Here is a 16,010-nt window from a genome sequence, read left to right on the forward strand (position 1 = left end):
ACCCAGTTGCTGCCGCGGCCTCCTTCTCTTCGCGCCCCCCCCCCCCATCTGCCAGCGCGGAGTTGGCGGCGGCGGCGGCAGCCTCGGGCTTTGTCCCCGCGCCCCCCCTCCGCGCCCCCTCCCGCGGGGCCACCGCCAGCGGCCGAGCCCTGCTCCGTGCCCCCGGCCCGCGCCGCCCCGCCCGTCGCCCCCGCGCGCCCCCCTCCCGCTCGCCGCCCGCCCGCCCGCCCGGAGGCGCCGCCGGCAGCGCCGCCTCCGCCCGCGGGGCCCGGGCCGTGCCGGGGGAGGAGGGGGAGCAGCGCCGCCGCCGCCGCCGCCGCGGCCGGGCCCGTCCCCCACCGCCTCCCCCGAACACCATAGGCGGCTCCGGCACCAAGATGTCCAACCGGGTGCTCTGCCGGGAGGCCAGCCACGCCGGCAGCTGGTACACAGCCTCAGGTACCGCCGCCGCCCGCACCGCTGCCGGGGGCGGGGGCTGAATCAGCACTTTCCGTCGCCGGGGCCGGTGCCGGCTGCGGGCAGGGGAGGGGCAGCGCGGCCGGCACATGGCGGGCGGGGCGGGGGGAGGGGGGGGGGTGCTGGGGGAGCCGGGGGCCGCGGCCCTGCCGGCCCCGGTGAGCGGGGTGTGGGTCTGGATGCCCGCCGGGGCCGGCGGAGAGAGGCCGGGAGAGGCGGGGCGGGGGTGCCGCTGTGCATCCGGCGGTCGCAGCGCTCCGCTCGGGGAGCCCAGCGCCCCGCGCCTGCCGCCGGCGGGCCCGACGGCTCGGCCCGGCCTGGCCCGGCCGCCGGCAGCAGCGATAGAGCGTGGCGAGGGCTGGCTCGGCCCCCGCGGTGTTCCCTGTCAGCCGGCGCTGCGGCTTGGTGCCTCGAGGCAGCGGCGGCCCGGGCTCTGTGCCGCGCACCGAAGGTTGCGCTTAATCGGTGTAGGAGCACTCGAACACATTTCTCTATTTCGGAGTGTCCTTGTGTTGGGGTTTTGGTGTCCTCCCCTCGCCTGCCTCCCCCCCCCCCCCCCCGAGAGAATACAGGGTTCCTGAGGTGTGTTGTAGGGCAGGTGATGGGGTGGGGGGAAATTAGGTTTATTTCACTTCTTGCAGTCCAAGATGAGCTTTTGTCTTTTCTTCCAGAGCGCTTTCTCTAGTAGTAGTGAAGAGTTGTAAAGCAGCAATACAGAATGGGCTCTGTCCATTTAAAAATGTCATATTTGCAGAAAAAGAATAAAGACATCCTCTGTTGAAGGGAAGACTACCGCTCCCCTTGTCCTTCAAAGAAGGGACAGAAACCTGTAATAATGGCTTGACAGCGCATGTTTGGAAATGTTGGGTTTTGGGGTAGAACTCTACTGTTGTGAATGGGGTACCCATTTGTATTTTCAGAGCTGTTAGATTTGCAAGGGATGGTCTCTTAACGGCCTCAGGAGTAAAGGTCATTACAAAATGGCAGGTGAACAAGAGGCTGTTGTAAAGAATAGCTCAGAGGGAAGGGAGGGGAGGGATACTATATAAAAAAAAAAAGATGCATTCAGGATCCTAACTGACATTTAAGAGGAACTAGATGTGAAAAGTCATACACTTCTCTTGGTCATAATAGGTGCAGTTTCTTCTCCTCTACACAAATGAATGAACAAGGTATGAGGCAAAAATTGGAAGGGAAGAAAAGAAATACAGGGAAGAGGATAACATGGCAAGAGGCAGTCTGTGAGATAAGTAGCTGGTCTTCAAATGGTGGGTAGGCAGTTTCGAGACAACAATAGAGGATGATTGTTTTCCTTCCAAGTTTAATATTCCAAACATAGCTGTTGTGTCCATTCAAAACTGGTCTAAAATCTTCATCCCGCATCGATAGCTTGCAATTACAGTTTTTTCCAATGGTCTAGAAAGGTAGGTAGCACTCTGTTTACAGAAAGCAAACAAAATCATGTCAAAGGTATAGATTTAAACCCGTGCAAAGACGTCAAAACATTGAAGCATTGTGGTAACACTTCCCAGCTTGCTTGTGCTATTTATATTTTCATTTGCAAATAAGGCAGAAAACTGATTGGCGATGTGGAATGGCTAGGCGACCTTACACATAAAATTTGTAGTTTGTTCGATATTGGACTTCATACCAAGTTACTGCTGGGTACTTGCAAAGCAGAATTTTAATTTTTTTCATAATTAATTTAAGAGGCATAGATGCTGTGTTTGGCTCTTTTCTTTTCCATACATATTCAGTCTAATTTTGTTAGACTACACCCTGGTAAGTCTGTGTGACTAGCTGGGCCGGTACTACTTGCCTGTGATGGGACATCCAAAAGCATGTTACTCCCATTGCTTTTGGGCAACCCTCTGGGTATTGCTTATTGAGGAGGTGTGGGATCGTTGCCCAGACACTTACACTGCATGAAAAAAACCCAAATTGAATCATGTTGTAACAAGTTACGGTGACTACTTCCGACAAGCTAAAATTTAACTGTTACAGTGTGTGTGGTGGGGTTAAGTGGTTGATGTTGCATAGGCTAGACTTTTGGAAAGTGTGTTTTGTTTTCCTTAAACAAGAAAAGACCATTATTTATGTGTCTTCCTCCAGCACTATTTTGTGCTGCGTGCATAGGGTATGTGAGATCAGGAATTCTCCCTGTTCAGCAAGACAGGGACTACCCACTATTTGTTGCTTGGAAGTCAATTTTTGTGTGCCATTTAGGAGGGTCCATCAAAACTTGAGGAAACAAATGGGGACCAAGAGGGTATGTGTTCACCGTAGGCGTAACTTTAAATCTTCCTGTCTTTTAGGCCAAACTCACGTGTCAGCTGCTATTTCAGACTTGTAACATAGGCTCATTTCCTCAGTCGTACTACTTGAAGAAAGTCTGGATTTTACCACGTGGTTTCAACCTGCATAGATTCAAGGATGGAGCTGAGGTGGGGATTGGAGTTTGAATTGTGATAGTTCTTCAGTGCGTTCCCGCGATCCTCTGGGGATTGTGCTGTCAAGTCCTCCTACCCACTCTCTTTGTGCTTACCGTCTCGGCCCAGAAGCGATTTGCTGGGTTATATATAAACTGGTTAGCGTTTAAGCTTTCCGTTTCCTGAAAACTGCTGTCTTTCTACAGACCTGAGTTTGATTACACAGGGCAAGCAGATGCCCTGGAAACCCTCATCCTGCTCCATAGTTAAGATGACCCTGTCTGAAAGGGTAATGAGAAACATGATTTTTGAAGGATGTGTTAAAAATCATTACGCCTGAAAACATTTTAAAAAGGCTGTGTGAGGATGAGGTTTTCTTAAGTGGCAGTTTATTCCGAGGTGCCTGGTACCTGGGGGTAAAACATAACAAAATATTTAGGATGATGCATGGCGTCCTGGTTTGGGGTGGTGCGAGGTTGACTGCAAAAGTAGAGCTATGCTTAAAAAAATAGTATCTGTGAGATCTGGCCATAGAAGTCAGCCCTGGGAAAGAAGGGCCAAAGCCAGCTGAGGGAGAAGAGGATCAATTATGGATCCAGAATGCAAACCAGCTTTTGTGGTCAGAGAATATCCTTGAACTGGATTAGCTGGCTCCCCTGTGCTCCAATAGTGGAAGCAATATCAGAGGTGAAGCCACAGCCAAGTAAGAGGGAGCTTCTACCCTTCGTGGAGGGTCAATGTAATGTATGTAAGAGTGTTTAGAAGAAATACCACTTCTTGTCTTTAGAGACGGCTCGTTTCTGTGGGGCAGCAATTGCTTCAGCTGAAAGTAGACCCTCCCTCCCCTATTTTCCCCAGCTATGGGATATGCACTGCTTATGTTCCGCCTTGGAAGATACAAACGTGCACTACATTCTAGTGCGGATAAATCATCTAATTGTTTGATGCTAATTAACGTTTTGGAGCAGGTGAGACTGGCTGTACAATTATGCATATCCAGGCATGTTCACGTGTTAGAATGTCACATCTAACTATAAGTAAACAACTTTGTTGCTACTGAAGGGAAAGTGAGGTCCCAGGTGGAAAGCTTACTGCTTCCTACTCACTAGATGAAGCTGAGAAGGGCGTGGGGAGGGGAAGATGGGCTTCATGGTGTTAACATTTGACCTCCCATGTGTTCTTCATCCATAATATGCTATTGTAAAGAAAAATCTAGAAAGCAAGTTCCTTCTGCAGTTCAGTATGAAAAATTTGACAAAAATTGTCATAATATCTTCTCTAGACTCTTGGTGCGGAGAAGTTCACGTTTGTTCCACATCAGTCTGTGTAGCATCTTAATGGACTTTAGATTTGGACCTGTGGAGCATTTGTCTGGCAGCAAACTAACAATGAAGTCTCTTTGGTCAGTTGTTCTTCCTACTTGGCAGCAGCACTGAATATGGGAAGCTTTACAGCTGAGCTTCCAAAATGAAACAGTGCTATGAAAATTGCTGGTAGTAGGCCCCTGGTCTAAATAACCTATTTTTTCACTTGCAGACCTTGATCTATATATCTGCTTTTAAAGTATGTGGCATGCCATTGCTTCTGTGGACTAGCAACCTGGTGCATGGCAGCCACTTGGAAAAATGAGATTAATTCATACTATGTAAATAGAAGTATCACCCTGTTGCACTGCTGTCATATAGATGGTTTAAAAAAAAAAAGAAAAAGTATCATTGTTGTGTGGTGAAAAATACTAAACTCTGATTTATTTTTGGAAGAAAGTCCCACTCCTGCTGGGTTAATGCAACCACCTAGCATCCAGACCAATTCAGAAACTGATTTTGACAGCAGGGGAGAGGGGAAGACTAAGGACAACTTGAAACAAAAGTGGCATAATTTTCCACATTTTGAATGCAGGACAGGTACATTCCTAGATACAAAAGAAGCAGATGAAATATAACTGGAATGACATGCTGTCCTGAGCATGGGCTATTTGCAGGACAGGGTGTGAATGCTCACTCCAGATTTACTCCTCTGTGTGAGTAGGTTCTGTAAGTGCTGGGCAGTTCTGTGAGGGAATCAATCCATACATTCCTGAAATGAAAATAAACATTAGCGTATGTGCATCTTTATTCCTCTATATCATACCATTACAAGTGAAATGTCACACATCAGAGTGTTTAACGTGGTTTATTCATTGGCAGTTGGCCTGCCTTGCCTGGCTTCTGGAAGTGCTAAGTGAATACTGTACCACTCTTTATTAAAGCGTTTGCTAAGTCTTGTCTCAACTTTTCCCCAGTCAGTGGCATGCTGGTACAGACGAAACACAAAGAATTTTTTGTAAGCTCTTCCAAATCATGTGAGTAAAATAAAATTGAGAGTGTGTGTGAATAACAATACTACATTATCCCTGCAAAAGGAGTTTGTCATTGTATTAGGTATGGTTTATTTCTCTGTTTTCCTTCACCAAGCCATAGTGGTCAGAGGTGTGCTTCCTGGTACCCTATGCCAAGTCGTTTGAACTAGGAAAACCTTAATTTCCATATGCTTATTGATGCAAATGTGAGTTGGCAGAGTAATTGCTGTGCTGACTTGAAAGGTCATTGCGTTTATTGTCTTCAAAGCTGTTTTTTATGACGAGCCAAGTGAATGGTCTGCCTCCACATAAATGTTTGAGGAGAGTTTAAAGCTCATGGTACTCCTGTGTTCAGAGTTGGTTTTCTGCTGCCCTGGCTTGTAAGTAAAAGAACCCCGAAGGAGGCAGGCACTGAAATCTTGTTGCTCGCATTTGTTAAGGATTAAGCATCTAACTTATTTGGACAAGAAATGCCAGGACTGCCGAATGACTGGCTGTTATGTGCCCAGGGATGTTCAGACCTTGTCTTTTGGGCTGAGGTCTGCGTGATGGTGTCTAGGTCAGCTGGAAAGGATAATACTTCAAAGAACTTCTGCAGATCAAAAAAGAAATGAAAAGGCAGATGTGCCATGAACGATCTGTTAAGAAATTATGTTTCTTTCAAAGTTGGTCACTATTTTAGCATGTTTGCAGTCTCTTCTACTCCTTTGTAATCCCCAATAAGACCTTCATTAATACTTTTTTTGCTGCCTATGTACCAAATACTGGTTTTTCTTATGCCAAAACCCACTAACTCTCTGTTAATAGCTCTTTGAGGTAGCTAGCTTCAGTGTAGAATAGCAGTGTGATTCTGAGATAGTACAGCTTTTCTCACTTGCACCTTCTGGGGCTTGGGGGCCCCGCGGAGTGACATAAGTGTCCATTTTCATGAATAATGATGTAATCCCAGCACTTGTGTGCTTGTTGACATGAGCTGGAACTTCTGATCAGCATCAGAGAAAGCGTGTGCATAGGTTACAGCTGTTTCCGCTCTGCCATGATTTTGCTGAATGTGTGTACTCTGTTCACCAGGCCTGCTGCCCTTGGTTTCTGAGAGCAGACACTGCTGCTGGGATGTCTTTTACTGACTCTGAGAGTGGCTGCATCCTACCTTAACTTAGAGCAGAAACCCTTCTCCATAGTGTGTTGGATCTGAGTCCCTGCAGTATCTGAAGTGGCTAGAAGGAAATAATGTGTGCAATCTTGTGCTTTGTTAGACTTATGAATGCAGATGTGGGGTAGAGGAAAGAGGTCACTATATCCTAAAAGAGTCTTTTTTTTGGAAGTGTTTAACTCTGGTGTGCCAAGAACCCTGGCATGTTCCCCAAAATTGGAAGAACTCATCACGGCTCATTTATAAACGTAATGTACAAGTAAGGAATCACTGTGTTGTTTGTAGATGGCCATGGACAAATGGATCCAGGAAAAAATGTAAAAGCATGTGAGGGTTACTGAAATGAAAGTTTTGACCTGATCTCTGTTGTAGTGAAAGGAGCTTTCTGCAGTAGCAGGGTAATTAATGTATTGGCCATGAAGCCTTAATGTCGTGACAGTAACTGGAGCACTGCAAATACATCTATTAACTTCTTACCTTGCAGCCTGTGAACAACTAATCATAGTGTCTTGCGAATTTGTAAGTATTTGCTTTGCAATGTTAAATACTAAATGTAATGTTTCTCTCCCCTTGGCTTTCTATCTTTTTTAGACATTTTATGGGGAAAGTGGATGTGTCATTACTGGCTCTTTTTATGAATTAATAATGGAACACAATATTAATATGCAGATAGTATTATTTAACATTGTATACTGCAAAAGTGTACTGGAATAATTTCAAATACAATTTCCAGGCTATTATTTCTAGCTGAATTACCTAAATAATGCCAGCCAGAATCAAGATACTCCAAGTAAAGAATGTACATTCAACTTTTACTGTACAGTGGAATTCAAAAAAAGCTTTACATTTGGTGCAGTCCTGGTAGTATTAAAATAGACCTTCAAGTATCACCTAGTGAATACTTTCACAAATTCAGGTTACGTTTAGCATGTATTAAAGCCAAAATCACTTCCTCAGAGCTACAGAACAGAAGGTCATTTGTTTGGAGCCCTGAATGACCTAGCTGGGAAGGTATTGTATAAAGCTAGGTAGGTGCATGTTGTTTGATATTCTTAGCGAGTAAAGTTATAGTCTGATTATTTATTTCCTAACTTTCAGTAAAGGAAATAAAAGAGCTAGTACAATAATGGAAAACTGGGACATGCAAGTGAAAGCTGCCACCAAAGCAGATTTCAACCTCTCTGTTGTGGCTTCAGTTTTATTTTCCCCCACTCAAGCACTAACAGCTGTTTTATATGTGTATAATAGGGGTTTATGTAGCATCAGTGTAATCTTTGTGTCATAATTTTTTTTCCTTCTAGTCCTATAGTTTGTGCAAGTAAATTTCTGCCTTGCTTATAGGCAGATTTCACTCTTTCATTGATATTCAGTCTTGGAAGAGAATGTATGCTAGCAGTAGAGAATGTGCTCATCAGCATGAGTTGTTGGAAATCACCTTCTATTCATGACACATCCTAGTCTTTGCACAGATGAACTTGTTCTTTATTAAAGGATTTGGCTTTTGATGTAGCGAGGAATGAAGATTTATTTTTTTTTTTTTAAGTGGGACCTGTGTTCTTTAAAACAATCATTATACTTTCTGCAATTTTAACTAAGAAGAGAAAGTAGTTAGTCCTCTGTCACATTGCAGCTTGGAGTTTGCCTGGCAATTGAATTAAATTGTTTTGATTCACCTTCAGAGTTGTGGAGACAGGAGTTCCCTTAGTTCCAGTTATTAAATTAATTGTGTGCCAGGCCCCAAGGTTTCACTGTTACTTACCTTAATTTTTCTAACACCCTGCAAGAATAAATACTTACTACTTCATACATATGCTGTAATATTTATTAGAAGTATTTTTGAGGCATAGACTTCTTCATCTATGGGTAAAGGTAATGGAAAGATAAAAGGACCAAGGCTCAGAAAAAAATGTTGGCTCCGCTAGGGTAGGAGACATGCTTAGACAAATAAAAGCTGTTAAGTGAAAGTGTAAAAGCTGGGGACTACAGCATTACTGGTGTTTGTGCTCCAGCATTACTTGCATTGCTGCAGTGCTGTACACGTGCAGCCAAGGGAGACCTGAGCAGTTTTCCTTGGTGCTGCTCAGAGTTTTGGTTGAGGCTCATGCTCTTCGAGTAAAAGAAGCATTCATTGAGGCTGAGGTTTTTGAGCAAGGACCGTGTCTTCCTTACCAGTCTGAAAAGGTAGGTTTTGCACTGGTAATGATGGCTGCTGGGACAGGAGCAAGTTCCCATTATGTTGTATTGACACTTGGCACATAAACACTTCAGCCTCATGCGAGGAGGTGAGCTTGGCTGTGGAAAGAATGTGCTGGTTTGGCTTAACCCACAAAGCCTGGACCGCGACAGCTGTAAATTGAGGTGATGAACCTAAGCATGTGACTGCTGGATGTCTTTGTGTTATTATTCATTGGGTAACACTGGCATGCGTTTAGTGTGGAAGAATTCCTTCTTACTTACTTTAGTGTTCTGTGAGGGGGTAATGTTGATTGTAAAAATAACTTATCATTTTAGGCAAGATGTTTGAATAAATTCTGCTTGTAGCTGTATCCATAAATTTGGTGGAGTCTTGCTCAGTGCTTGCAATTACTTTTAAATTGGCATAGCTTCTGCCAGTTCCCAAAACAAAACAGGACATAAAACATCCACACATAATGTCAGCATTCTTTAGTTACATATCTATATTTATACCTTATGTCATAGGATTGAAATGCACATCTTAATGTTATGTGCTTTAGTTAAGCTCGTATTTTGCCACCTAATCTTCTTTTAATCAATAGGAGGTCTGATCTTACAGTATTAATGCTAAAGTGTATTGATTGTTGCATCTGTAAGGCTTTCTGTCCTTCTGTCTGGGTTAGCCTTAAAAACCCCATTGTGCATGTCCTGCCAGCTTTCTCAAGCCGGTTGTCCCACCTGCGGCTCAAGGGGCAGGGACCTCTCCTGCTTCCCACCACTGCAGCAGGAGGATCCGTGGGTGGCAGCGCCATTCCTCGCCGTGCATGCCAGTTTAGGAGATGAGTATTTACTGCAGTTATCGCAATGACTATTTGCAAAGACTTTTTTCTAGTTGAACTCCATTTACATATGAACAAAACTTACTTAAAGAGCTCTTCATGAAGAAGCTACTCATCTCCTATAATACAACTCCATATGGCAGAGCGTATCTATTATGATAATGTGGGTTTATTTACATTTTGTTTATCCAATTCAAATATTTTGACGTCAGCCTTAAGCATTGTCATGTTTGAGAAATTGGAAGAAAAAACCCTCTGAACACTTCAAAAAGTTGATGCTAATTTCATAAGAAGAAAATCACAGTTTTAGAATATCCCCCTTAAATTATTTGTAAGCATAGGAAGCTACAGGTAGGCTATACTCCTGTCAGTTCATGTGGGTGCTGTTTGGATTTTTTTTTTCTTTAGCTAAAAGGTTAGGGGGGATATGTTGTACTCTTCAGTCTCTCTGTCAGTCCTTTGGAGAGAGAGAGATTTGATTACATTTTATTAAAATAGTACAAATAAGTATCAGTTGATATGGAAACTTACATTAGGTCACACTTAATGATTTAAAAAGGCACCTTGTGGTTTCCTTAAAGGGGAAAAATCTGAAAGCATTAGTGTTACCTGGTCCTTAAGTGAAAACTGACAGAAGTTGCATCCCTTGGGTCATACAGGTCTGTTATTTTGCTGACTCTAGGAAAAAAATGTTTGTTACTTTGTCAAAGTGTGTGTCTATAATAGCAGACCAAGCAAACCTGGGCATCTTATTCTGCTACTGCACTGCAAGATCAGAAGTTTTGGCCAGATTTGAACAATCATGTGGAATTTGAGGAAATTACCAGAGATTCTGAACTTTGTCTTTAAACTGTTCAGCAAGTTACCTGATTTGTCTTAACCAAAGACAAATCGCCTTACCCACCTTCTTAATCAAAGATCCTTGCTAAAGAAGGGACGGAGGAAGGCCAAGCACCGTGCCTTGTTGGGGAAGAGAGTCCCAAGTCTGTCTTGCTTTGCTTGAGAGGTTCTGGCCCTTCTGCTGTTGTGCTGTCTGTGGATCCCCTTCTTTGAGGAGGGGGGATCAGGTGGGGCAGAGTCATGTTTCGTTTAAGTCTCTGGGTAGTAGGTGTTTGGGGGGTGGGGCAGGGCAGTGGAAATTGTGTCCTCCTAAAGAGCTTCATTCTGAAAGTACTTTATCCTTCTACGTACTTTGGGAGAATTAGGAAGTAAAATTTTAAGTAATTTGTGTTTTTACTCTTAAATATATAAAAATAGAGTACTGTTTTGTTAGTCTCCTAGTAGCTTAGAAAGAGGATGGAAATAGAGATCTATTTATTTTTACTTAGAAAATGGAGGCTGTTGGGGAAGCTAAGATGTAATCATCCTTATCTCTGTTGCATGTCTCTGCTGCTTGTAATTTCCCCAAGCAACAGAATCAGCAGAACAAAATTGGTGTGTGGGGGTTTTTTGGATTTGGTGGTTTGTTTTTTTGATAACGTAATTTCACAAAGTCACTGGATTACAGCAGTTCTGTAGACAGCAACTAAGGCATTCAAGGTGATTGTAGGCTAGGGAGACGGCATTGCACTAGTTCACCTTCTTCACATAAGAAGGTAGGTTTTTTAAAACCACAAAAGTCATCCTTTTTTTTTCATGAAACACATGAATTTCAGTTTTATATAAAAAATGGCAGCTTTGACACCCCCCTCAGTTTTAAAGAGAAAGCTTTTTGGTGAGTGACTGATTGGATTCTGCAAAAGTTGACATCTTTGCTCCAGTTCTCTGTAGTCCTTGTCAGCTCCTTCGAGAGCTGTCAGCTTGAGATCTGGGCTGTTTGGAACATAGCTGTGAAATAGTTTCAGGTATTTAATTTGGTTTTGACTTTTCCTGGCAGTTGGTGGTTTTACACCTGCATGGGGAAGCTACAAAAATCTACAACGTGCGTGGTAGAAACAAGCAGCTTACTGCACCATAATTTACAGATAAACTCTGCTGACATACAGCTCTGTCAAAAGCATAGTGTCAGCTGAAAGAAGTGCATCTGTTTTTCTATTTGTTAATGATGTGTTACTTGTAACAATAGCAGCTGAATAAGTTTTACTTTAAAGTTTGTTTTGTCTTCTTTAATATAGAAGGTGTTGCACTGTGTTTGCCAGACTTGCTTCTTCAGGAATAGCTTTATATCAGAAAGTTTTCTGTATGACTGGAAATAACCAAAATGTATTTTTTTTAATGTTGTATTTCTAGAAGGCACCTTTATCACATGTCAGCTAATTGAATTGAGAATATTTGCCACTTGTTGAGATACAGGATTTAGTTAAAAGAAAGTTAAATATTGAGTTGACTAATTATCAAAGTTCATGTTGTCAAGAAGTTTATGGGCTTATAATATGTTGGTTGATCAGAAGTTGTTACAGCATGAGCATAACCGTGGTGTCTTCTCACTTTTAGATTTTTCCTGGGTATTTACCATCTTTCCAGGTTACAGTGTGCTTTGTGTTCTGCTGTTGTGCTTGCTTGATAATAATAAAGGACTAAATACCATAGCCTTTGGCTATCATGCCAGTATGTAAGGTCTTCATATCATATCATGTTCCCATATCGGGCTTTTCTTTTTTACTTCTGAATTCTGCCCATATGGTTACCAGAGGAATCAATCATCTGTTACCCTCTCTTTTGAGATCAGCAGCCATCCTTTTTAATGATGAAATAGTATGTGCATCAGTACACAGAGCAAGAAACAATAAGCATGGGTTTGGATGTGCAACAAATGAACTTCCTGGACCAGGAGGTTGAAACTTTCCTACTGTAACCTTCAACATTACAGGCATGTTGTGTTTACCTTTTTTTGAGATTTAAACACAGGCCTTGATGTTTAAGATTACTTAAAATCTGTTGGACTTTTGGAATTTATTTGTTAATTCCTGAGGTATTCTAGATTATTTTATGGCTTCAGTATTTCCTTGTCTCTTCACAGGACCCCAGCTGAATGCACAACTAGAAGGTTGGCTTTCTCAAGTACAGTCCACAAAGAGACCTGCTAGAGCCATTATTGCACCGTAAGTTTGAAATCTGTTTTTAGTGTATATGACACTTGATTAGTTAAATGCCTCTCTATTTTGCGTGATTTTGAAAACTGGTGGAAGCTAATTTTTAGCTGAAAGGAATGTCGTGTGTTTTCTGAAGAAGTATTTTGGATAGGGCATGGAAAGGAACAAATCTGAGCACATTTTGGTATATGATAGTTTCCTTTTGCTGATCAACTGAAGACATGACACTCACTTGTGATCCAGTAAGACAGATAAGAGTTGTATTAGTGGAGTGGTAGCCTAAAGATGACAGCTCTTTTAGTGCAATTCTAGTATAGAACAGCTACACTTATTTAAAAAAAAAAAAACAAACCACAAACCCCACAAAATCCCCACAAAAGAAATAAACAAACCACCAACTTCACCTACAAATCAAAACTTAGCACAGCTTGAAACAAAAGTAATGAAATGCTATTCAACTATTCAAAATGGTTTACTTTTGTTATTTTAGTTTGCTTCTGTTTGGTTTTTTTTGTCCACAGGAGAAATAGGGATCATCTAAACTATTTAGGTAGAATTCAATTTACTGAAGGTGGTTGAAACATATAATAAGAAAAGTATGTTGGTTATTCCAATTTATTGTGAGTTGGAAGGAAGCACTAGAAAAACCATCTTAAAAATTATGTTTTTCCTGTGTAGAAATAGCACTGCCATCATGTTTGAAGTATTCCATAATAGTATTGAATGTGCAGAAGAAGTTGTCCCAAATCTACCTTAGTGTTTCTCGCAGGAATGTCTGGAAAGAGGCCCTTCATCTGTGGATTAGGCAGCCTGGATTCTTTTTCCAGAAACCCTGGAGGTCTTCCCATGGTCTCACCAAATTTTTTCATTAACCGTGCCATTGATTTCCCACCTGTAGAGTGGGATATGGCTAATAATATTTTTGTGAAAGACTGAAGAAGCCTGTAGCAGAGGGAACATTTCAGAAGGCTCGGTTGACATTGTCTTGTAACATACCTTGCTGGTTCACTAAGTCTAAGTCTCCTGTTCATCCCCTTACCATGTATGTTAATACCTTTCTGATCTCTTCCGCATACGTGAGGTAAGTGATGTTAAAGTAGAACCCTAGGGTAATTTTCAGGATAACTTGTTCCAGGTGTCATTCTGTGGATGTGCATACATGCTTGTATGCATACGTACATATAAATAAATGTAAAATCTTCCAGTACTGTCAATGGGGAGCTTGTATCTTCAAATATCCTGTATGTCCCAGGACTTGGAGCACATATCATTCTCAGTGTCATTGTATAAAAAGACCATCTGAAAAGCTGTAGTTGTGTTGTTGCACATATTTGACTCAAAATAAACAATAACTATTGACCTAGGGTCACAGGCGCTCCGGAGGCAATGTGGCCCAAGCACTGTGCAATGTGGGCGTGCTGTTGAGTGACTGTGAGTTATTCTCCACCACTTGGCCTGGGACCTGTGGGAATGAATGTTCTCGGGAATTAATGCTTTTAGCACTGTAACCTGAATCTTCTCCTGTTTTTAACAGTCTTGAACATAATGGGTTTTAAGATTTGAAACAAGTAGTCAGAATAATTATGGATGTTTTTGGAGCACACACAGGAACATGGGTCAAGAAAGGCTCCAGGCCAGAGTGACAGGAAATGATAAAGCATACGTCATGTTCTCTGCAGTAAAAGCTACTGTGCTGCATTCCACTCCTTTCCTTGTGCCTACTCATTCTGTTGCTGAGGTATTCTTCAGTGGCAGAGCATTTTTATTCTCTGTTTATCTGCTGTAACATGTAGTCTCTCTGCCAGACCCCTCTACTGTCATATTTGGTTTCTGGAGTGTGCTTAGAAGAGCTTTCTCCAGCACCTTCGTATTCCCTTGTCCCTTGGCTGCACCCTTAGCATTATCAAGAGCTTCTGATAATACGCAGTTGTGTAGTCTGTCTAGTGGTATCTTTTACAAGTGCTTTGAACTGGAGGTTTACTTACTAACTTTCAAGTAAATGGTCACTGGTAGTTCTTTAACAAAGGTGTCCCTCATACATTTCAGTACTGGAACAGTGCTCTCCAGCTGTTTCAGGAGTTGATTTTTTGATCACACTTACTACTTCTAGCTCAATAGGGACAGGCAATATTTAAGACATTAACACTTAATAGCAATATCAACATATTTAAGATGTTAAACAATATTTAACGTGTTAACATTTTGTACACCTTGATTTGCAGCCATGCAGGATATACCTATTGTGGATCTTGTGCAGCCCATGCTTACAAACAAGTGGATCCTAATATTACGTAAGCATAAAAGTTTTTCTTTATGAAGTATAAGACAATGCCATTGCAATTTTCTGAGAAGTTCAATGTTCTTTTTACATTCTTACACCTCAAACTACTCAAATTTTAATTTTGTACTCTTTTTAGTCTTTTATGCATCCCTTCTGCTTTAACATCATAAGTGTTCAAATTATTTGGATGTTACAAGAGAAAAAAATTAACGTAGTATTGTTAAAAATGAAAATGTGAAGCAGTATTTTCAAAAATTAGGAATTACTGGTAACTAACTTCTTTAGAAGGGAGGGGTAAAAGGTTTTATTTTTCCAGGTAATAACACTTAATTTACTTTATTCCTTGATGTTCCATTGCTTTTAAAAAAGCTGAAGCCGTGGGGTTTTTTTGCTGGTCGTAGGGTGTCTTTGTTTCTTTATTTGTTTTGGGTTTGTTGGGAGGGTTTTTTTGGTTTAAGTATGTTAAAATATTTGATCGTGATTCTGCATTGGTTTTTCAGTGCAGGATTATGGGCTGAATGCTACCAGGATTCTCTTCTGATGTGGAGAAAGTGACCAGTGTGTATATATAATATTTGAAGTCAGTGAAAGTTACTTGCTGTAATAATTATAAATGGACTTGAGTTTCTGACAGCACAACAGTTGAAAAAAAAATTTAACCCCCCCCAACATGCTACTGTAGTCTGTGCCTGCCTCTGAAACTATGAATCCAGTTATTCTAGGTTAAAGTAGTATAGTTCTTATGTGTTCTGCTGCTACAACTTTTTTTAAATGACAAAAATTTAAAACATCTCCTTTGCTCAAAGTATGTATTTTGCAATGTTAATATAAAACCTGGTTATGTCTGTCAGTTGCATTGAGATAATGTGCTCTAATGCTCTCCAAAGGCAATGGTTTTGATTCTTTCTAAAATATTGTAAGCAAAGTGAAGATAACTAGTTTTTCTAAAATTTCTAGAACAAGTTGCATTTCCCAGCTTCAGTGACATGGAGTTGATTGAACTTTCTGGATCATTTGATGTTATACCACATGGGATGTTTAGAATTGGCCAGTCATTCATCTTTCAGCTGAAGTATTGCATGTTTGGATATTTTGTTTTTATGAGTTCTGAAAAAAGTTTTAGTATTCTAGAATAGCTTGCTATAGCTCTCCACATGTAAGGGGGGGAAAAGAAACGGTCTTTATATGTGTCCCACTCCTTTACTTCAGTGCCAGAAGCAAGATGATATGATCCTGAATCTGAAAAGCTGAATTTCCTTTAAGTTTGTGTGTGTTTGGTTTTTTTTTTTCTTCTTTAAGTCCTGTGG

The 16,010-nt window shown here is 41.7% G+C and overlaps 1 protein-coding gene across 3 annotated transcripts in view; it reads left to right on the forward strand.

The window, feature by feature from the left end:
• Positions 1-12: 12 nt before the first annotated feature.
• The window catches only part of MEMO1 (mediator of cell motility 1), a 29,191-nt gene continuing 13,193 nt past the window's right edge, over positions 13-16,010 (forward strand). The window contains exons 1-4 of one of the 3 annotated variants that reach the window (XM_075089335.1): positions 287-438; positions 1,591-1,724; positions 12,350-12,431; positions 14,645-14,713. In XM_075089335.1, coding sequence (XP_074945436.1) covers positions 1,616-1,724; positions 12,350-12,431; positions 14,645-14,713 — 260 coding nt within the window. In that variant the 5' untranslated portion in view covers positions 287-438; positions 1,591-1,615. Of the gene's footprint in view, positions 439-1,205; positions 1,286-1,590; positions 1,725-12,349; positions 12,432-14,644; positions 14,714-16,010 lie in introns of those variants that run through there. The other 2 variants (XM_075089336.1, XM_075089334.1) reach the window with 2 other exon arrangements.

Source organism: Phalacrocorax aristotelis, chromosome 3 (genome assembly GCF_949628215.1).
Source record: "Phalacrocorax aristotelis chromosome 3, bGulAri2.1, whole genome shotgun sequence".
In the NCBI taxonomy this organism is placed as follows: Eukaryota; Metazoa; Chordata; class Aves; order Suliformes; family Phalacrocoracidae; genus Phalacrocorax; species Phalacrocorax aristotelis.